We start from the raw sequence: 20,579 nt of genomic DNA, 5'->3' as shown, positions 1-20,579 counted from the left end.
GGCGACCTCACCTCGGTACCCAGGGCACAAACCACTGCCACCACTTCTCGCCCATCACCCTGCGCCAGTTCTCGCTCGGACCGAGGTCGAAAAGTGGCGTGTCGGGTTCGACGTAGACGACTGCGCCTTGTCCTGCCTGTCTCTCGGCGTCGAGCGGAACCCAGAGCGCTACCCGAGCGTCGTAGACGGGTTTGACGCCGTCCTGACTCCGCCATAACCGCGTACGCTCGATCTGGATGGCGGAAGTACCGAGGCGAGTGTTGCGGACAATCACGAAGATCACTGTAGGAGAGTTGTTAGACGACGTCTTCCGCCGGCGCAATGTCAGAGCGTACTGGCAAGCGCAATGAGAGTTATGAACAGTGCGAAGAACACGACAGCGAGTGTACCGAGATGTGGCACGGCGAGGGAGGGGTAGAGCGGGACGTCGTAGGCGTAGGTGATGCCGTCTTGCGTGAAGGTCCGCGTCGTAACGTCGGGCACAAGAAGGGGTCGCTCGTGCGCTGTCTTCTGGTAGAGGCGATAGCCGAGGAGAAGACCGCCGGCGTAGCTGTGGACGGGAAAGTGAGAAGAATGACCAACCGGCGCAGGACAAGACGCACTGCCAGACTGGACCTCCTGCCCAGCTCAACCTGCGACTCCACCACCGCTCCTCGAGCTCAGCTGTATCCCACGTCGTCCGCACCACTTCTCGCATGCTTCGAAACTCGAGCGGAACAAAGGGGACCAGAGCCACGCTGAGCAGGACCGCAGCCCAGACGAGGAAGGTGAAGAAGGGCTTCATGGTATCCTGGCCGATGCAATTCGAGACGAAGGCGCAGTGGTGGTCGAAGTTGGGTCGGCAAGTAGCGCAGTCGGCGCAGTGTCGGGTGCGGAGGGACTGCCATGCTCCACCGCAGGAATCGCGATAGCACCGTATTGACTCCCCCTGGTCGTCGCAGGCGAAGATCTGGGGAGCGCAAGCTGAGTTTCGGCAGGGCCGAAGAAAGCGAACAGCGGAATCTCACAACTCGCTTCTCCTGCACCTCGACTGGCGGTTCCTTCCGTCTCGGCGATTCGCGTCGTTGGAAGAAGACGGCGAAGTAGCTGTACCCAGTGAGGAACAGCGCGATGTGGACGACGACCGCGTATCCGCAGGCGATCGCTGGAGACCGTGACCTCAGCAAGGGGACTTTGCAGAAGCAGAAGGGTCAGCACGGCAGGTGTCGCGTAGAGAGCACGGTACGCACTGATCTCTAGCAGGACGAGCGAGTAACCCCTGAGAGCGAAGATGAGGAGGAGGGAGGGGATTATGGCGCCGAGCCAGACGTTCGGACGCTTCCAGCGCTGCATTCGAGCTGGGACACGAGACTTGCCGTGGCTCGGCGTGCTCTCCGCCGGCTCACGCATCCCGCGATGGTGTTGAGAGGCAGCGGTAGAGGGAGAACCGCTTCGACTGATGAGAACGGAGAATGCGACCAGCGCAGCTTCCGCTCCTTCCGTGGGGCTGAGAATACCACAGTGCGATGCGAACGAATGCCGGATTGCATAGATGCGACAACAAGACCGTGCGACGGCGATATACAGGTCCTCAACCAATCCGAACTCCGCTTCCGCCTCTCATCGCAGCCCGAAACCCTCGCTGTGGGCAACGACACCAGTTAGAAGAGGAATAGCGCTGCCAAGCTCAGAAGGAGGGAAGCGCACCTGTCCTCCATTGCCCGGACCAGCATTCTCTCCACCTTTTCCCTCGTCCCGTACCGCCACATGCTGAGCGTGTTGAAGCACGTGTGGCTCTGCGGGAGCCTGTCGCTGTCGTCGCCGAGGCACTGGAGGCGAAGCTGCAGGCCCGAGACGCCTGTTGCTGGGATGCGATCCGAGGCGGTACAGAAAGCGAGAAGGCGGCGCTGGCGATCCGGTTGAAGGGAGGCGAAGACGGACCAGAAGTGTCTAGATCAAGGGTCAGGTCAGCACAAACGTCTAGTGAGATGGACGGAGAGCGCACTGTATCGTCGGCTCGTCCGCCGAGAAACCCTCGTACACAGTGACGCCCTTGAGCGCCTGTACATCAAGCGGCTCAGGCGAGCCTCGAACAACGAGCTCGAGCTCCTGCGCCTTGAAGAGCGAGAGAGCGTTGCCAGCGCAGACCTCGTTGAAGCCTTCCGCGAAGGCTGCCCACTGCGACGAGACGGAAGTCGATAGAATAAAGTCCACGAGGCGCTGGACGTAATCTGCTGATGATGGCTCAGCTCCGTGTGCAGTGACGAGAATTGTAGGCGACGCACCCTGCCGGTTCTTCTCGGTGACAGCCATCTCCGCTCCACGTTCGACCAGGTCAACCTCGACCACCTCACCCCAAGCCTCGTACGTTCCGACAAAGCTCCTCAAGAAGGTTCCCTCCACGTCTCCCTTATCGTATTCGAGCAACTGATGCAGACCGCGAGCCAAGGCGGGCTGGACTTGAGCGAGGTCTCGGAGAGTAAGCGATTTTTCCGACGCGAGTTTCTTGTAGGTCGCCTGAAGTCGCATGTTGGTCAGTTGCGGGAGAAGACGACAAAAATCTCGGGACGCACAAGAGGTAGCGGAACGTCCAGTGTTGCCTCGTTGTAGACCGCAAGCCCAACGATAACTCCGACCATCCAGAAGTCGTCCTCCATGTCCACCGCAGCCGGATTGAACCAGCACAGGTTCGAGTCTGGGTCGTGGAGGAACATGCCGAACTGCGCGAGAGCGAGATCAGCTGGAAACGCGGGGATGGCCGGTACGCGAGACGGACCTGCGGGTCGAAGAGTTGCCGGCAGAGCAGGAGGAACCACTCCTTCCGTAGGCCGCCTGTACTGCAAAGTCAGTGACGGCACTGACAAGAGCTGCGAGACTGGACGCACCGGCGTCGATACCCTCCTCTCCCTCCCAGGTGATCCGTAGCGGCTTCTTCAAGTCCGTCCGGTGCAGCGAGATCTGCTCAAGAGTCATCAGTCGACGACGCAGTGGAGGTGAAGAGCAACGGACCTGTCGCAAGCTATCGTCGACCAACCTGTCCCGCCTGACGCGCAAGACCAGCAACGGGTTCTCCGCCTCATCGCTCGACAAGTTGTTCCGGTACGCTTCGCGCGTTCGTTCGATCTATGCGTCACCGAAATCAGTCCGCGCGCGTACGCGGGGAAGGGTAACGAACGCACCATCTGGCGTTCGGCGTCAAAGGCGAGGAGCATCATCTTGACGCCCAAACTGAGCAAGAACGGGTACTGGCACAGCGAGAACCGTCTACAGAAGTGAGGGTGAGCGTTGGATGCTCGGTAGGAGGAAGGAAGTGCGGCTCACGAGTCGCGGTTCTCCCAGGCCTGGAAGTCGGTGATCAAGATAGATTCGCCGAGCGAGTCGATGAGGGTGACGTAGAAAGCCGAGAGCGGGAGTGACTGAGCGTTCGAATTGGCGGCGACTGTTCCGTCGGATTGTCAGCGGCAAGAAGGAAGTAGCGTGTCGGAGGGCGTACAGAGCAAACTCGCAACCCTCGCGCCTGCCTTGACCATCCAGTCATCCACGTACGCCTCTGGCTGATCGCCATCGATGCACTGACCGATGCGGAAGGACGCAAAGCCGCACACGAGCTCGACTTTTCCGAGTAGAGCGGCGCGAGGATAGGTCGGCGAGGAGAGGTAGGTGACGAGCGAGTGGTGTATGAAGTTCGGCAGGTTGGAGAGGCTGGGGAGGCTGGAGTCAGCCCTTATTACGCTCTAACGAGAGAGCGCTAGACGTACAGGCCGATGAAGCGGGACTGCAGAGACCTCCGAGTTTCCGCCTCGACCGTAAAGTCCGCCAGGAAGATTGGGCACTGCTCGTCTCGTCCGTCAGCCAGAAGTACACGCAGCAGGATCGAGTCAAGCTAACCTCTATAAGCGCAATGACCCAACCGCCGTCTCCTTCTGCCAAAGTCGGACCGGGCCTTCGCAAGATCGCATCGACCTGGTCCCGCAGGACCTCCAGCGCCGCTGGTCTCAGCTTGACGAGCTCGTAGAGTCGGGAGAGAGTCGACTGCTGCGGAAGGTTCGAGTGCGAAGTCGAGCGAGTTCGGCGGAACGAGGCGTCGAGAGAAGGGAGGTTGGTGAAAGCGGTCGCAAGCTGGGCGAGAAGGAGGTCTTCGGGGTCGTCTTCGTCGTTGCCGTGTTGTCGGGAGCCACTCAGACCGACAGCGCTTAGTCGACCGACCAGATCGTCCTCCGCGCCTCTTTGTCGCGCTTCCAGCCGTTCAATCGTCCGCAACATCTCGTCTTCCGTCTCTGGGGTTGCGTCCGGTACGGGCACACCTACGGGGAGCTTTATAAGCCTCCTTCTTCTGAGTAGCGACGGACGCAGGAACGCACCGTCGCTCGCCTTTCCTCTCCTTGCCTCCGCGGAAAGATCGTTCACGGTCTCGCAGATCGTGCATCGGAAGTTCGGGCTTGACCGCGGGTACTTCAGTGCCGTCCCGCAACAGCAACAGACGCCCTCTGTAAGCAGGACTGGCGGAGACGGCACAGGCGAGGGAGAAGGAGGCAATGATGTCGGAGAAGAGAGGCGAGCGGAGGGTCGCTGCTCGACATGGATGCTGGACCGGCCCTTGAAGGGCGGCGCGCGTCGAGTGTTGAGGATTGGCGGTGCGCCTGCCCCAGTCAAGTAGAAGGACGAGCCGTTCTGCCATGGCGAACGGCGTCTGGAGGAGCGAGGAATCGGGGAAGGGGACGGCGAGGGTTGGGCTGAGCGGGGGTACGCTGCCGGTACAGTACTGGGTCCAGCAGAAGGCTCAGCGTGCTCGTCTGCCATCCTCGAGCCAGTCGACGGATGGTGTCGCTCGCCAAACCTCCTCATCGCAACTCTCGCTCTGTCGACCAACTCGCACTCGCTCGGATAGCTCGCAATGAGGGTCAGCTGGCGTGCAGCACTTGCAGTGAGTGAAGCGTACGTGTGTTCGACCGCCGCAACGGTTAGCTGACGCCGCTTGACCCCCTCACAGACCCTCCTCTCCTCGCTCGCCGTCGCACAGGCCGCAGACTTGTCTGGCTTGATCACGAGCGCTTCCTCGACCGCTTCCTCATCAGCATCGAGCGCATCTTCAGCGGCTTCGTCGGGCAGCGCCAGCGCCAACATCACCTCGGCACCCTCGTCGGCCTCTCCCTCTCTCTCCGTCTCGCAACTCGTGACGGTCTCCAATAACCGATCTGTCACGCTTAATGTCACGGTGACGCAAGCGGCAAGCACGAGCTCGTCGACGCAGCCGGCGAACCTCACTACCGCCCCTACGCCAAGCCAGCTGGTCTCTATCACGGCGTACGCGCCAGGAGGAACTGCGACGGGTGTTGCGCTGGGTCCGAATGACGGGTGCGTACCGTTTGCACGATCCGAGCCGAACGTAGAGCTAATCGCGTTGCGTTACAGGTACATTGCGGCGGCCGGACGAGCTGACACGGCCTTGACAGCGTTGTTCGGAGCGGCTCTCGTCGGTGGTTTGGCGGTGTTGGCTTAGCTGGTTCCAACAGACACTCTCTTACGCACAGACACTCGTTCCCAGCATTTCCCGTAGTTGTTGTCCTCTCTTGCATTTTCATCCTCTTGGACTCGTCCATCTTGCTCATTCGTCTCAGACTGTTTCGGTTCGAGCTATGCCGGCTGCCATTGCTTCATCGAGCGCACTGCACAAGCGCAAAGCGCTTCCCGCTGCGGCGAAAGGCAAGGGCAAGGCGCGAGCTGCGCCTGCTCCCCGAGAGGATGACGAGCGGGCAAGGAAGCGCGCGAGGCTGGCTGTGAAGAAGTCGAACCGGTGCGCAGACTCTCCAAACCTCTTTCTAGCAGCCAAGCTGACTCCTTGCGCGCATAGACCCCGAGCAGACGCCTCATCAGCTAGCAGCTCGGATGCGAACGAGGGGAGCGACGACGATGAGGAGGACGACCGCGCGGCTATGTTGGCTGCCCTCGAGGCTCATCAGATGAGTCTGCTGGGTGGCGCGCTTCCGTTTGCGAGTACGAGCGGGTCTTCGAATGGCAGGGCTAAGGAGGTCAAGGAGGCGAAGAGCGTATGGGAGATGGATGATGCGGATTTCGAGGACGACGAGGACAGCGAAGACGGTGAGGATGACGAGGAAGAGGACGGGGTCGAGGAGGATGAGCGAGGGCAGTCAGGTTCGTCCATTCTTCCGGTGCGACCAGGCTCGCCAAGCTGACGTCTCGCTTCTGCAGCTTCAAAGGCCGCGACAGTCGTTGCGTTCGTCGAGCCTGGTCGAGAACCGTCGACTCTAGCCGCCACACCTTCAGCGCCGTTGAGCAAGCGCGAGATCCGCGACTTCAAGGTCCCTTCTTCCGCCTGTCGATTCGGTCCCTTCGCTCACCCGCTTACTTTTCGCAGGCTGGCAAAGTCAAGAACCTGCATGCGAAGCGGTCGATTGCAGACGAGCACAACGTCAAGTATGTTGGCGGAGCGGCGGCCCGGAAGAAGGCTGCGCTCGCGGCGGGTGACGCGAAGGGTGCTGCGACAGCGGAGAAGGAAGAGGAAGACCAGGTCGAGGAGAAGTGAGTCGCTTCGTTGTCTCATGCGAGCCCCACTGACGACTCGCTCCGCAGCCACCTCGCGAAACTCGACTCGCACCTTGCCTCGCTCGTCAAGCCGCTCACATCCGGCACCGGCTCGTCTTCCCTCCCAGATCTCCTCCGGGAGCTTCCTCTCGAGCCGACAAAAGCTCTCAAGGGCCATACGCCCTTGCCGAAGAACGCACCTCGTCTCTTGCGCCGCGGGCAGAACGCCGCGAACCTCAAGCGCGCGCAGGCGCGAGACGAGGCTGGTGGGTTCGGCAAGGGCGCGAAGAAGGGGACTGCTGGGCAGGGCAGGGAGGCGCTGTCGCTCAAGGAGAAGCGGAAGGTCGAGGGGAAGGACAAGCGGCAGAGGGGTTTGGGAGGAGCGATGGGCAAATGGGGCCGAGGGCAGATCAGGTTATCGAAGAAGGAGGTCATGTCGATCAACGGCTCGGCGTCGTAGTCTGCTCTCCTTACGGCGATGATATCGAAGCCGGTTCACTGCGAATGTAGCAACAAGAAAGACCCGAGAGACCCGATCCTCCTCCTCAATCCCACTGTGCGCACGAATCGTCAGCTTGCGTCCGTCCTGCGATATCTCGAGATCACTCACGACTAGCTGCTGCTCCCGCCTGCCCGCTTCTGCCAGTCCCTCCTGAGCCCTCCCTCCGTCCTTGGCTTGGCCGGCGAGTTGCTTCGACAATTTGCCTCCCGAAGGCGCGCCTCGTTGTGCGGACTATGATAACAATACGAGTTAGTCATGGCAAGGCTCGTAGCAGCCAGAAAGAGGCGAGCGTACCGCCTTGTTCCGCGCCTCCGCAGCCTCGAGCATACGCCGTCTCGCCTCAGCCTCATCGCCAGTCCCGCCTTCGTTCCCGCCTAGCCGCTGTGGTGGACTTGTTGAGACCGACTTGCCGACATTTGATGGGCCGCTTGCTGCGTTGGCGGGCTTCGAGGCGGGTGTTGCTGATGTGGGGGCGCCGAGACGATTCCCTGACGAGTGCCGTTCGAGCGCGTCGAAGTGGTCTTCCTTACCGCACAGAGCACCCATGAGATAGCTGGAGATAGCCTCGGAGGCGGACGAGCGAGGGCAGCGCAAGCGAGAGAACAGCGCAAGCCAAGAGGGAAACGAGGAGGAGAAGCAAGTGTGGCTGCTCTTCGTGGACGACGGGCGCATGCGGCATAGCAATAGATCATGCTGCAATGCAGAAAGATGCGCGACCCAACCTCCGCAAGAGCCGAGGAGAAGCCCAAACGCACTCCTCCTCACCGCTTCTTCGGCTTGGGACCCATCCTGCCCAGCGAGTGCTTCGCTCCGCCACCGCCCTTCATCATATCCCGCTCCCTCTTGCCAGGCCGCTTGTCCGACGCCGCCCCGCCGTCCGCAACGCCCATCTCCCGGTCGAACACGCTCTTCTTGCCGCCCTTCTTCTTCTTCTTGCCCTCGCCCTGCCCAGGTGTCCGCTCCGGCCGCGCGGCGTGAATCTTGCCGGGAAGAGCTGCCTTCTTGGCCGCTCGGATGGACGAGCCAATCTCCCGTTGCGCGCCGGAAGCGCGATCCTCCTCGTCTTCCCGCATCGCCATCTTGCGGCGCTTCTCTCGTCGCGAGAGCCCGGAGAAGGGTGTCCGCTTGGGCTACAGGCAAGTGAGAGCGATGTCAGTCTCGAAGGCTCGTGGAGGCAAGGACAGTCAACGCACAGCCTTGGACAGCGGCTCGTCCTCCTCGTCGAACGCACGCTTCTTCGTCTTCTCCTGGAACTTCGAGTTGTGCTCCGCCTTTCCCAGGTCTGTAAGTGCACATACTGTCAGCCGCGCCCCATGAAGCGAGAGCAAGAGCGCGACCCACTCTTCGCAGCGTTTTTCTCCGAGGTCGACTGGAACCATGTTCGTGCCGGGCGAGACTTGATCTCGTCCTCGTGCTCGAGCATGTTCTGCGCTTTTTGCAAGTCCATGTTGCCGCGACGAATCTGCACAAGAAGGCGGGGACCCAGTCAGTCGCGGGTTCGCACATGCGCTGCCGGACCATGAGAAAGAGCGTCACCACGCACCTCCTTCTCCTCCTTCTCTTCCTGCATCACGTCCCGCACATCCGGCTCGAGCGCCCTGAGCTGCTTTGAGACAACCGCGACGACAACGCCAGGAATGGTACGCTGCTTGATCGACTCGGGCGGGGCGTGCTTCATCGCGAGCTTGACGAGTTTCCGGTCCGACTCGCCGACAAGCGTGAGAGCACTGCGTGTCCAGGACGGGGTTAGAAGCTGTGCCGTACGACAAAAGACCAGGCGCAGAGAAGTCGAAACGTACCGGCCCTTCTGACCAGCACGAGCGGTACGACCGACACGGTGCAGGTAGATCTCAATTGACTTGGGCATCTCGTAGTTGATAACGTTCTCGATACCCTTGATGTCGAGACTAAACGAGGAGACGAAGGTCAGCAAACTCGACTTGGAAGCAAGGGAAGAGACAGCACGCACCCACGAGACGCCAAGTCCGTAGCAAGCAAGAACCGCGCCTCTCCGTCCCTGAATCGCTTCAGACTGCGCAACCGCTGCTCTTGCGTCAGGTCACCGTGCAGCTCGTCGCTCTTCTCGAGCCCCTTGCCAAACAGCGAGAAGAGGATCTTCATCCGATGCGCCTGGGCCTTGGAGCGGAAGAAAATGATGGTGCGGCCGGAGCTGAAAGAGCGCGTGCAGAGCGAGACGAGAAGGGCCTCGCGGTGGCGTTCACCCGAGCGCGAGTTGAGCTCGATCGACTCGCCCGCCTTGTCGCCACGGACGCGCAAGACTGCGACGAGGGTCGTCAGCACCGCTCCAGAGGAAAAAGCGAAACGAGCGCGACGGACACTCCTGGTCCAGCCCCTTCGCCGCAGCGCCCATCTCGTCAATCTTGACCCTGACAGGCTTGTTCATCGAGAGCCTCGTGAGCTGCTGGATTGACTCGGTGACGGTAGCGGAGAAGAGGAGAGTCTGGCGAGAGCGAGGAGCGGCCGAGATGATTTCCTCGAGCTCGTCACGGAAACCCTGTAGGCGACGACCAGCAAGATCAGCAACGAAGCTGCGCCAACTTATGGGGCTCGCAATCCAGAGTAGTTTGCGAACGTACCTCTTCGAGCATCCTGTCCGCCTCGTCGAGTACGAGCACCTCGACGCCATCCATCGAGAAGCAAGGCGTGTTCCGGACATGGTCGATGAGACGGCCGGGCGTCGAGACGACGACGTCGGGGCCCTGCTTGAGCTCGGCTTCCTGCACCTTGAGCGAGAGACCGCCTGACATTCAGACCAAGTTAGCGGACGGAGGAAGGAGGAGAAGAGGGTGGAGAAGAACGCACCGACGCAAAGACAGAACGAGACGTCCGTGTACCGCGCGAGCGCCATTCCGACACCGTGAACCTGGACCGCCAACTCGCGAGTCGGGCACATGACGATAACGCGGGTCATCGGGTTCTTCCTGTCGCGGTGCAACAGGCGCTCGAGCACTCCGACCCAGAACGCAACGGTCTTTCCGGAACCCGTAGCGGAGGAAGCGACGATGTCCTTGCCGAGCATGGCGAGCGGGATGCATTCCGCCTGGATGGGCGTCGGGGTAGAGAGGTTGAGCGAACCGAGGGCGAGGAGAAGCTGACGGGAGAGAGTGCAGTTCGGGAGGGTTGTGAAGGAGAGAGGCTTGCGGGAAAGGGTAGTCGAGTTCTCGTGCGAGGTGAAGAAGGCTTTAGCGGCGGCAGCGTCGGCGCGGGATTGGCGGTCGGCGGGCGACGCGTCCTCGTCAGATGCCGAGTTGTCGTCTTCATCGTCCTCGGCGTCCGACATGTCGACGTCGGCGAGAGCAGCGAAGCCGCTTGACCCTATACAAGACCTGAAGTCAGCATCCAGAAGGCGGTTGCGCGAGACCAGGACGAACCGTTAAGCTCTGCGTCCTCGCCGTCCTTCTCCTCGGCGTCACTGCCTGCGTCGCTCTTCTTCTCCTCCAATCCGAGCCAGTCTTCCTCGTCGGCCTCGTCGCCTCCTCCAACGATCTGAGGCCCTGCGTCCTTCCTCGCAGCCGCCTTCTTCGCCGGCGCGTCCTCCTTCTCCTCGACGTCCGACTCCTCCTCATCGTCATCCTCATCCTCGTCGTCTTCCGCATCGTCCGACTCATCATCGAGACCCTCGAAATCCAGGTCGCCATTCTCCAAATCGCGCATCATCTCCTTCTCGAGCTCTTCATAATCCAGCTCCTCGTCGCTGCCACCTTCATTGCTGTCCGACTCCTCGAAGAGAGCCTCGGCGGACTTGATTGCGGCGCGGCGGGCAATGATTTCGTCGACCGACAACCGGGGCTGCGTTAGGACAAACTTGTCGTTAGCGCTGGGTTCTGTAGCTCGAAATTAGGAGTACACAGAAGAGTGCTCACCATAGCGTTAGGCCGCTTCTGGATGTACGCCTCGCCCGAGTCCTGCGAGAGGAGGGAGGAGAGGTCAGTTTAGAAAGTCACTCGCCTCCCCGTGAAACCGCACGCACCCAGACACTGTTTCTCTCCCGTCCGATGAAGCCTCCGCCGAGCCCGTCAAACACGAATCCCTTGTCCATCCTGACTTCCTCGTCCGCTGCACCGCCTCGAGGACTGTCAACGGGCGTGTCCTCGTCGTCGTCGGCGTCGACGACCGTGTCGAGCAGCTTCTTGCCCTTCCCCTTGGCCTTTGCACCCTTCGCAGCCTTCCCCTTCTTGCCCTTTGCGGCGGTCGCGGCGTCGTTCTTCGACGAGGCCTTGCGGGTCGAGGGGGGCGGCGGGGACGGCGACGGCGAGCGGGCGGGTCCCTCGTCGTCCGAGTCGAGTGTCATGATGAATCCAGCCATGTCTAGCGAGTCAACCAGCCAGCAGACGAGCCGAGGCGAGACAGAGAGATGCCAACTCTCGCTCGAGCTCATCTTGAACTGATGAAGTCGCGGTTGCACTCGTCCACCTCGCTTGCTCTGTGGCTGACCGGCAGAGCGACAGCAGCGACGACTGCTACGATGCTGCGCCACCTCGCACAGCCGCTCGCGCACTGCACGCCGCCACCGCCGTCTCTCGCCGCCCGCTCGCTTCACTCGTCCGCACCGTTCTGGCGAGGACAGGTGCCGACGAGGCGGAAACGAGTGTCGCTCGACTTGATTGATACGCTCAAATCATCGGGGCCTCAATCGTCGCGGCAAGCGGCACTCGCTCGTGTTGCAGAACGGGCAGGCAACTCTCGACCATCGTACGGAGGAGGAGGGCAAGGGCGGGGTGGGAGAGGCGGCTACGACAACAGGAAAGGCAGCGGACCGTCGACCATCTCGCGGGCAACGCTGTGTCACAAGCTCCGCCAGCACCTGGTCGAGGTTTGGCAAGGAGGCCCAGGCAGCGGAGGACGACCGAGACGGATCTCGCCGCAAATCCGCTCCCTTGCGTCTGATCTGGGCGTCGACGAGGACGAGTTGAGCCGGTTGACAACCAGGTTCAGTCTCCAAGCGGTTGAGGCTGTTCCCGACGAGGCATGGCAAGAAAGAACGAAGTCTGTTCCTGCCGCCTACACCTCGTTCGATATGGACGAAGTCGCCAAGACCTACATCGAGGAGGGCCCCGAGGAAGCCCTGTGGAACGCCTCGCTCGCCGCCTTCCTTGCCTGGGTCCGCACGAATGTCGCCGTCCCGCCTGTCCAGCCCAACAGTTCTCAGTCCATCTCGACCGTCACGAAACTCCATCTCCTCGCCAGCATCGCCGACCGCCGCTTCGCCTACGAACAATATTTCAGTGCACGCCAGCGGCGGCGCAAGCTCATCCTCCACGTCGGCCCGACCAACTCCGGCAAGACGTACAACGCTCTCGTCGCACTCGCTCGCGCACGAACAGGTGCTTACGCCGGACCCTTGCGGTTGCTCGCCCACGAGGTGTTTACGCGGTTCAACGAGGGCAAGATCGGCCAGGAGGGCAAGCGTGTGTGCAACCTCGTCACGGGCGAGGAGAAGCGCATCATCGACCCCGAGGCAGGCTTGCAGTCTTGCACGGTCGAGATGTTCCCGCTGCAGAAGCGGCTCGAGGTTGGCGTTATCGACGAGATCCAGATGATCGGAGACCCGCAGCGAGGCGCGGCGTGGACGGCAGCCGTCATCGGCTCGACTTGCGACGAGCTCCACCTCTGCGGCGAGGAGAGCGTCGTCGAGCTGATCCAGACGATCGCAGCCGAGCTCGGCGACGAGTGCATCGTCAAGCGGTACCAGCGTCTCTCGCCTCTCGTTGTCGCGGAGAAATCGCTCGAGGGCGACCTCAGCAAGATCAGGCGCGGCGACTGCCTCGTCACCTTCTCGCGGAGCAACATCTTTGCGTTCAAGCGCGCGGTCGAGCAGCGGACGGGCTTGAAGGTGGCGGTTGCGTACGGAGGTTTGCCGCCCGAGGTCAGGGAGGAGCAGGCGCGGGCTTTCAACGCGGGCGAGTTTGACGTCCTGGTCGCCAGTGACGCAGTCGGGATGGGTCTCAACCTGTGCGTCCGCTCAGCACGGAATTGTTGCCCATCGAAGCTGACGAGTCTCCATCGCAGCAAAATTCGCCGCATCGTCTTCGAGTCGGTGCACAAGTTCGATGGCAAGAATGAGATCCGGCTACCGACACCGCAAGTGAAGCAGATTGCCGGTCGCGCCGGACGCTACGGCGTCCACACGCCCGTCTCGCCTTCCGCTCCCGACTTCGACCCAGTCGACGCAGGCGAGGCGGAGGATGGCAAGAAGGTTGAGCAGGAGTCGACTCTCGGCGAAGTTACAACGCTCGACGCCAGCGACTTGCCTATCCTCCGCGAAGCGATGAAGGAGCCCATCGTGCAAGTCCGCCAAGCTTCGATCACCGCGCCTCCTGAGGCGTACAAGGAGCTTTACTCCATCCTGCCTGCCTCCACTCCGCTCTCTCGCGTCGTCAGCCTCTCCCGCGCCATGGTCCGCACCATGCCTCACTACCGCTCGACAGGCACCGGCGGAATCGCCTTCAACACCGACACGATTGCGCACATCCGCCCGCTTACGTTCGAGGAACGGTACACGTTCGGACTCGCGCCCGTCAACAAGCGCGATGCGTATGTCGTCGAGGCTCTCACGGACTTCGCCTCCTCGTACGCGGCAGGCGAGCCCGTCTTCGTCGACGACTGGGCCGACAAAACGGGCCTCTTTGGCCTCCTCGAGCGCGTCGACGAGGCTCACGCGATGCGAGCCGAGTTGCTCGCCGACGAAAACGCGCCGAAACCGACCGGCGACGTCAAACGCAGCCTCGTCAGCGTCTTCTCGCCCGTCACGCTCTCGTCGCTCGAATCGAACCACAGATGCCTCACCCTCTACCTGTGGCTCTCGTACCGCCTCGCTCCGATCTTCTGCGACCAGAGGGGTGCGCGCGAGTTGCGCAAGCGGGTCGAGAAGGCGATCGAGACGACGCTCGACGGCATCAAGTTCGAGCGCAGCGACCGCAGCTCTGGCGTCAAGCACAAGAGGGCGGTTGCGAGCGGCATGCGCGTCTGAGTCGCCTGTTGCTCGGACGGCGGGCCAATTCGCCACGACCCCTCCTCCGCTCCTTCCTCTCTTCAGGCGCAGCCGCTGTTCTGTACCGTTCGATTCTTGTTGTATCCTTGCCGCACGCCCCTCGCATCTCATCCAGCACGCATCGTATCTAAACGGAACCTATCGTAGAACTCGGCAACACGCTCATGTTCCGACGACATTCTTGCACAACACGAGTCCGCTACACATTGAAAGGCTGAACGCAATAGAGGAATAAGGCTAGGTGAAGGGGTATCTAGATCTTCAGGCCAGCTCCGCCAAGCAGGACGGCGCGGATGGAACCAAGTTGCGCCTCGAGCGCCTCAATCTGGCTCTTCGCATCCGCCTGCTCCTTCCGCCGCTTCTCCTCAACCCGCGCCAACTCTTCGCGAGCGCGCCTCGCCTCCTCCTGCGCCACACGCACTCGAGCCTCCGAGTCCCTCGCCTTGTGCTCCGCCGTTTCGAGCTTCTTCTTCTCCTGCTCGTTCAGGCTGCGACTCAACCGCTTCGTCATGCGCTCCTTGAAGCTCTCAACCTCTTGCCTGAGGTCGATCATCTCGGCGCGCTCCGCCGTCCGCTCAAGCTCGAGGTCCGTGAGCTGCTGCCACAGCGACTGAACCTCCTGCCGCTGCTTCTCGACGAGTTGCTGGGTCTCGCGGAGCTGCTCGTCGACCGTGCGAAGCAGCGATGCTGATGCGCGACCAGGATTCGCCTTGGATGGGCTGGCCTCTGCGCCCACCCGCTCGAGCGACTCGTGGTCGGACAGGCGGAGGGTTGAAGAGGTGCGGGACGATGGAAGGCCGTTGATGCCGATGCCGTTGGGAGTAGGCGACTTCTGAGGGAGAGGCGGAGGCGCATCGTCATCTTCCTCATCGAGAGGGGGACCTGGCTCCGCCTTGACCACCTCGCGTGAAGGGGGGAGCACGAGCGCCTTCTCCTCGACGGACGGCCTCGAGCGATGCTGCAATGGAGAAGCAATCTGCTTTGCCGACTCAGACTCAGACGGGCCACTTCTGTTGGCGTAGTTGGCAGCGTTTGGCGGGGGCGGCATCGACTGCACCTCCTTCGCATGCTCGGCGGCCCTGGCTGCGTCTAGCTCGGCTTGACTGAGGAAAGGCGAAGGGATGAGGAAGGGAGATGGGCGGGTCGCTGAAGTAGGGGAAATGGGCGGGGCAGGGAAGGAGTAGACGGACGTCTCTGCAAACGTACAAGCGTCAGTATCGCGAAGCGGGAGTGCTACAATCCGTACGCACCATCGAAATCGACAACGTCGTCGAGAACGCTCGTATCGCGCATCGAGATGGGTCGCGAGTCGGCGTCGAATGTCTTGGAGTGACCGTTTACGCCCGCTTCGTGCGTCAGGGCCGACTGCGGAGGAGTCTTGATGGAGACACTGTGCTCGCTCGAGGCGGAAGAGTGCGTAGACGAAAGTCGCGGCGGCTCATCCGTCGAATCGTGCGGGCTGCCATGCTCTTCCTCCTCGTCCTGCTGCGCGACAGGCGGGCGCTCTTCCCGCTCCAATTCATCCTCTTCCGGCTGCGACGGCAGCACGGCCGCGATCGAAGGGAAATGTGGCTGCTGGATCTCCTTCTGCGGTGTAGGCGGACCAGACTCCTCCTGGTAGATGGACGGACTCTTCGGGGTTGCGAACGCCGCAGCCGCAAGCGGGTCAAGACGAGGTGACGCATGCGAGTGCGCAGACGAGCCTGATCGCTCCGAGCCGAGTCGCTGGACCTCCGAATGGAGAGGCGTGTCGTCCTGGGCGACAGGCGTGGATGGCTGCGAGTTGTACGTCTTGCTGACGTCCTCGAAGCGAGGAATGGAATCCAGCTCGGCGGTGTGCTGCTCGACGACCGGCGAGAACGGCTGGCGCTGCGACCAGGCTTGCTCGTGGACGGGAGGGGCGGGAGCGTCGCGAGGAAGCTGGATGGGCGGAGCGAGCGGCGCTGTTTCCTCCTGCGCAGCGGGCTGCTGGATGTGCAGCTCGCCCTGCGGGACAATGACGTCGAGCGTCGGTGCGAGCAACGACGTTTTCTCGCTGCGATCCGGCGATGCTTCGTCCGCATTGTCGACGATCGTCGCAGGGTCGATATCGAAGTCGGCGTCGAGGAGACCGTCGGCGACCGAGCTCCAGTGCTCGAGCAGCCAGCGCAGCGCCACCTCCCCCTTCTTGGCCGTCGCGCCCGCAGACTCGACCGACTCGCCCGGTCCGCTGATGACCATCTCGCCCTTGGCGGGCTTCTTCTGCGGCGCCGGGCGCGGCGCCATGATCATGGCGCCGAAGATGCCAGAGACCGTCGCGAGCGAAAGCTTGTTTTCCGGGAAAAGCGGCATCTGCGAGAGGAAGGCGACGAGGTAGACGAGCAGGCTGAAGTTCGGGGTCGGGAGAAGGCGAAGGATGATCTGGGCGGAGGCGATGCGAGCCTTGAGCGAGTTGGTCGAGTCGACACACGCAACCTGGAAGAGGCGCCACAGCCGCTGGTCGAGAACGGGTTCAGGAAGGTCGCGGAGGTAGCGCTTCAGGCTGTGGGCAGCGAGGTTAGCGTCTGAATACTGGAAGGCGAGCCGTGAACGCACAGGGAGGTAACGTTGTGGATGGACTCGATCGACAGGTCGTGGTGCTCGCCGTAGTCGGGCGGAGTATTGTAGATCTGAACAAGCTTGGCGATTCGTCCGGGCTCGCCTTGCAGCTGCATCAGTCCCGGCACTTTCGACCCTGCAGAGTGGCGAACAATTAGCGGAGTTCGACGAGACAGCGGAGACCGGAAACGCACCCTGGCCCCGTCGGTAGATCTCCTCGACTGTGCTGAAGCAGACGCCTGGCAGGTCGTGCCGCTGACCCGCAATCATCGACGTGACGAAGCCGTACTCGGCAACCTGCGCGAGGGGCGCGCCGAAGACGACCTTCTTGGCGGCGTTTGAGCTGGAAGGCGATTCTCGTGCTGCAAAGAGAGGATGTCAACGAGAGCGACGGTGGCTTGCGGGCTGAGACGCACTTGGAGGACCCTGTACGCTCAAGACACGCTTCATGCGACTGAAGAACGTCTTCGGCTCGGGCACCTTCTTCGCACTCTCCTCTGGCTGCCGCAGCGAATCCGAGGACGGTGTGGGCATGCCGATTTGCGACTTGCGCGACTCGCTCCGCTTCTGTTGCAGCAGGATGTCAGCCTTGAACGGAAGAGGAAAGCTGGGACCTGCGCACCTTCTTCTTCTCCGACGAGTTGCCGATGGAGAGAATCGCCTCGGCGTCCTCAATCCGCAAGAACGAACCCATGATGAGCTCGAGCTTCTCGAGTAGGTTCAACCGCCACGCATAGCCTGGTACGTCCGAGACGTGCGCCGTTCGTCGCGAGAGGGTGAGGAGATTGAGTGGGAGTTTGGCGCCAGGCGTGATCTTCTGGCTGCCGGGTCCTGCGCCGACGGAGGTGACGGCAACTGCTGTCAAGCCGCCTGGCGAGTTCGGTACGTAGACGGACGAGGCGCGACGGAAGAGGCTGGCAGTCGCGACGCCGCTGTCTGAGATGCTCGACCCGGCGTAGGAAGAGCGGAGGCCTTGACCGACAGGACGGTTTGTTCCGCCTGGCGAGGATGCACGAGGTGGTCGCAGTCGAGGCACGCTGAGGTCCTGCGAGCCATTTCGAACGGACGAAGAACCGGACCCCGTCGTTGCGCTGCTTGGTCGGCGGTAGTCTTCGAAGAGAGGTCCGCTCGCAGGTCGCTCTGCATTCAGCTTGGCAAGCGACGCCTTGCGGAACGAGGGAGCCTTCTCGACCCTCTGCGCGACACTGACTCGCACTTCAGCGGCGTAAGGGGTGCCGGGGACGTCGTCTTTCGAGGCGGGAGGGAGAGGAGGTGTGTGGACGGCATCTGCCGAGGCGGACCTGGCGAGAGGCGTGCTCGTCGCCTTGTATGTCGAGTAGGACGGCGAGGTGAGTGTGATACCGAGATCGAGAGGCGGCTGGGAGCCGAAGCTGAAGTCGACCTTGTTGAAGATGGGTGCGCCGGTCGCCGTCACTTCGGAAGGGATGTGGACTTGCTGGGGCGTAGGGGGAGTGGCGGATGTGGGCGACTCTGGTCGATAGAGTCGTTGCATCGTCGGCGAACCGTCCGCCTTGAACCCGTTAAGCGGCGACGACTGCGTTCGCGAGTGTCCCTTCGAGGTCGGGCTGAGCGGCTCGTATCCCACGTCGCTCATCACTCCCCGACTGTCTGCCCTCGCCATGTCCAAGCTACCGTAAGGACCGTCTGTGCTGGCAGAGTAGGCCGACCGGGGCGAGTCTTTCGCGCTCCACTGCGGAACGGTAAACAGTCGCGGAGATCCGTCCCTCCCCTCTGCCCGCATCGCCGGCGTGAGCTTCTTCGCCTGCGAGCTGTGTGTCGACGCCGGACTGTACGAGGCGCCGTCCAGCGGCGGCGTGCGGAGCTGCGTTGCGAGTCCGAAATGGGTGGCTGGCTGAGGAGGAGAGGAGAGTGACATCCGGTTGAGTGTCGGGAGCGGACACGCGAGGGCTCGCGGCGGATCAAGGTTGACGGAACAAGCGGATCTGAGCGCAGTCCTCAGTGAACGAGCGTAGGAGCGAGCGTGTGAGCGAGGGTCTTTGGGTCGCGGAAAGAGGAGAGCGGAGGAGCACAGCGGCCAGCAGGGCGCCGGCAAGGAGGACGTCAAGCTCCAGATCTCTCCCTGGGATCGACTGGGCCAGGCCGTAGCGCTGTCTGGGGCAATTTGCGGCGGGCGACGAAGGAGGAAGGTGTCGCGGCGAGGACGCAAGGGTGAGGACGACGACTTGCTTGCGCTCGCTCGACCTCCCATTCCTTGCCGTCTGCTTCCTCGAGCTTGCTGCGAGAGACGTCGGCACGACTGCTCCAGGCGCGCAAGCGGTGGAAAGGAGACGCGCGCCGGAAGATCGCTTCGCTCGCAACTTCCTCGAAGTACCGCAGTCGATTGCCCAGGCTACAGTATATTGGCTATCATAAAGTACAGGGACTCTTGGAGAAGTCTCTTATGATATACCTTTGATTGCGCAGCTGGACCTCAAAGCTTCGACGGCGCAGCTTCCGGCCTCCATTTGCCTGAGAGGACCTCGTCGACGAAGTCTGCGAGCATGTCCGTGACTTGGTCGCGGAAGCGGACGTCCTGAGGGTGAGGACAATCAGCTGTGGCGTCGGAGGAGACCGGCGAAGACGAGACGGCGCACCTGCAAGAGCCAGTGGTCGGCGTCCTTGACGACCGGCAACACCCGCAAGTTGCCTCCGGGGAAGCACTTCATGACAGCAGGACTCTTTGCCATCGCAGGCGGGAGAGCCGGGTCCTTCTCAGCGGGGATCATGAGGGCGGGAATGTCGGGCGAGAAGGTCGGGAGGCGGGAGGCCTGCTCTTCGGTGTGGTTGATGCGGCGCGTGCGGTACCAGTTGAGCGGGTGGTGCAAGCCATAGCGCTGGAACGTGTCGAGGTAGTATTGGTACTCCTGCGCGGAAGAGGCGAGTCACTTCTGCAAACTTCGGGCCCAAAGGAAGAGCAAGGCGCACAGGGTCCTTCGGCACAGGCTTGGCCTTCCCACTCTGTTTCTCCCTCATCATACGGTCGATGTTCTTCTCCATCTCGCCCTCGCGCACCGGGAACTGCGGCAACTCCCGTCCCGCCTCGATGAACTTGCCGCGCACGGTCGCGGAGAAGTTGACGGCGAAGAACTGCTCCAGGACCGGCTCGATCTTCTTGGCGGAGTCTTCGCGCTCGAAAAAGGCTTGGTAGCCAAAGTTGGGCAGTTTCGTGCGGACCAGGTCCATCGTCGAGACGTAGGGCGTGGAGGGACCGGCTGGCGGCATGTAAGGCGTGCAGACGCTGTGGGATCAGGCAAGTCAGCGGAGAGCTCGAGGCGCAAGAGGAGCGGGAAGAGCGCCAGGAGCGAGCATGCGCACCTAGCGATGCAGATGACGCGGTGAGGGAAGTAGTCGGCGAAGCGCCAAGCGACCATGCCTCCCCTGCGAGAGCGTCTCAGCGTCCGGCCTCTGCTGCACAAGCGGAAGAGCGCAGCGCACCAGTCGTGCCCGAAAACGATGACCTTGCCCGCTCCAACAGCATCGAGCAAGCCGTTCATGTCGTAAGCTACGCTCTTGTAGCTGTACGCCTCGACCGCTCCAGGCTGCGACGACCCGCCGTAACCGAGCTGGCTTGGGCACAGGACGCGGAAGCCGCGCGCAGCGAAAGCGGCGATCTCTGCGAGGAGGAGGTGGTGAGCATCCCATCCTGTCCAGCTTCTCCCGATAGAGCGCCGTCTCGACTCACGGTAACGCCAGCCGTACCACAAGTCGGGAAAGCCGTGGCACATCAGGATGGTCGGCGCCTCCTCGACCGATCCTCGCCAGTGTGTTGGAGGTTGGTCGACGAGGTGGTAGCGATTGCCCGAATGGACGGTCACGAAGCGGTGGTTGTACGTCGATGCATCGAGCGGATTCGGCGCCATTCCAGCAGTGACAGCGGGAGCAGAGTGAAGGGGAGGAGGGAGAGCAGCAGGTGGGGATTCCGGTAGACCCGGTGTGAGGCGACGA

The 20,579-nt window shown here is 62.2% G+C and overlaps 9 protein-coding genes across 9 annotated transcripts; 3 read left to right on the top strand and 6 right to left on the bottom strand.

Annotated features, from left to right (window-relative positions):
* Positions 1-7: 7 nt before the first annotated feature.
* RHTO_04807 (zinc finger, DHHC-type, palmitoyltransferase) lies at positions 8-1,389 on the bottom strand (the record flags this gene model as incomplete). Its single annotated transcript, XM_016418471.1, has 5 exons — positions 8-282; positions 336-550; positions 603-949; positions 1,008-1,144; positions 1,230-1,389. The coding sequence occupies 5 exons, from the start codon at positions 1,387-1,389 to the stop codon at positions 8-10; spliced, it is 1,134 nt and encodes a 377-aa protein (XP_016275747.1).
* Positions 1,390-1,599: 210 nt separating this feature from the next.
* On the bottom strand, positions 1,600-4,779 carry RHTO_04806 (E3 ubiquitin-protein ligase HECTD2; the record flags this gene model as incomplete). Its single annotated transcript, XM_016418470.1, has 14 exons — positions 1,600-1,621; positions 1,687-1,929; positions 1,985-2,210; positions 2,265-2,496; positions 2,553-2,699; positions 2,756-2,811; positions 2,865-2,937; positions 2,989-3,102; positions 3,159-3,243; positions 3,301-3,418; positions 3,473-3,681; positions 3,738-3,811; positions 3,868-4,283; positions 4,341-4,779. The coding sequence occupies 14 exons, from the start codon at positions 4,777-4,779 to the stop codon at positions 1,600-1,602; spliced, it is 2,454 nt and encodes an 817-aa protein (XP_016275746.1).
* A 94-nt stretch (positions 4,780-4,873) lies between these two features.
* Positions 4,874-5,479, top strand: RHTO_04805 (uncharacterized protein; the record flags this gene model as incomplete). The annotated part of the gene is made up of 3 exons (XM_016418469.1): positions 4,874-4,903; positions 4,970-5,334; positions 5,392-5,479. 3 exons carry the CDS (start codon positions 4,874-4,876, stop codon positions 5,477-5,479), a joined length of 483 nt encoding a protein of 160 aa, XP_016275745.1.
* A 136-nt stretch (positions 5,480-5,615) lies between these two features.
* RHTO_04804 (uncharacterized protein) lies at positions 5,616-6,982 on the top strand (the record flags this gene model as incomplete). The annotated part of the gene is made up of 5 exons (XM_016418468.1): positions 5,616-5,773; positions 5,831-6,132; positions 6,190-6,299; positions 6,356-6,519; positions 6,571-6,982. 5 exons carry the CDS (start codon positions 5,616-5,618, stop codon positions 6,980-6,982), a joined length of 1,146 nt encoding a protein of 381 aa, XP_016275744.1.
* An 85-nt stretch (positions 6,983-7,067) lies between these two features.
* Positions 7,068-7,570, bottom strand: RHTO_04803 (uncharacterized protein; the record flags this gene model as incomplete). The annotated part of the gene is made up of 3 exons (XM_016418467.1): positions 7,068-7,076; positions 7,133-7,255; positions 7,319-7,570. 3 exons carry the CDS (start codon positions 7,568-7,570, stop codon positions 7,068-7,070), a joined length of 384 nt encoding a protein of 127 aa, XP_016275743.1.
* Positions 7,571-7,785: 215 nt separating this feature from the next.
* Positions 7,786-11,351, bottom strand: RHTO_04802 (ATP-dependent rna helicase drs1; the record flags this gene model as incomplete). Its single annotated transcript, XM_016418466.1, has 12 exons — positions 7,786-8,154; positions 8,218-8,306; positions 8,366-8,486; positions 8,568-8,751; positions 8,824-8,931; positions 8,994-9,303; positions 9,362-9,539; positions 9,622-9,785; positions 9,848-10,360; positions 10,417-10,834; positions 10,909-10,950; positions 11,016-11,351. The coding sequence occupies 12 exons, from the start codon at positions 11,349-11,351 to the stop codon at positions 7,786-7,788; spliced, it is 2,832 nt and encodes a 943-aa protein (XP_016275742.1).
* Positions 11,352-11,510: 159 nt separating this feature from the next.
* RHTO_04801 (ATP-dependent rna helicase suv3) lies at positions 11,511-14,015 on the top strand (the record flags this gene model as incomplete). Its single annotated transcript, XM_016418465.1, has 2 exons — positions 11,511-12,997; positions 13,055-14,015. 2 exons carry the CDS (start codon positions 11,511-11,513, stop codon positions 14,013-14,015), a joined length of 2,448 nt encoding a protein of 815 aa, XP_016275741.1.
* A 274-nt stretch (positions 14,016-14,289) lies between these two features.
* On the bottom strand, positions 14,290-18,510 carry RHTO_04800 (Rho GTPase-activating protein; the record flags this gene model as incomplete). Its single annotated transcript, XM_016418464.1, has 6 exons — positions 14,290-15,230; positions 15,287-16,557; positions 16,611-16,749; positions 16,808-16,975; positions 17,030-17,180; positions 17,236-18,510. The coding sequence occupies 6 exons, from the start codon at positions 18,508-18,510 to the stop codon at positions 14,290-14,292; spliced, it is 3,945 nt and encodes a 1,314-aa protein (XP_016275740.1).
* Positions 18,511-19,065: 555 nt separating this feature from the next.
* RHTO_04799 (soluble epoxide hydrolase) lies at positions 19,066-20,494 on the bottom strand (the record flags this gene model as incomplete). Its single annotated transcript, XM_016418463.1, has 6 exons — positions 19,066-19,167; positions 19,229-19,498; positions 19,560-19,872; positions 19,950-20,012; positions 20,070-20,247; positions 20,317-20,494. The coding sequence occupies 6 exons, from the start codon at positions 20,492-20,494 to the stop codon at positions 19,066-19,068; spliced, it is 1,104 nt and encodes a 367-aa protein (XP_016275739.1).
* Positions 20,495-20,579: the final 85 nt, after the last annotated feature.

This window comes from Rhodotorula toruloides (assembly GCF_000320785.1).
Source record: "Rhodotorula toruloides NP11 unplaced genomic scaffold Scaffold3, whole genome shotgun sequence".
Taxonomy (NCBI): domain Eukaryota; kingdom Fungi; phylum Basidiomycota; class Microbotryomycetes; order Sporidiobolales; family Sporidiobolaceae; genus Rhodotorula; species Rhodotorula toruloides.
This window is presented reverse-complemented; position numbering and strand designations above follow the sequence as displayed.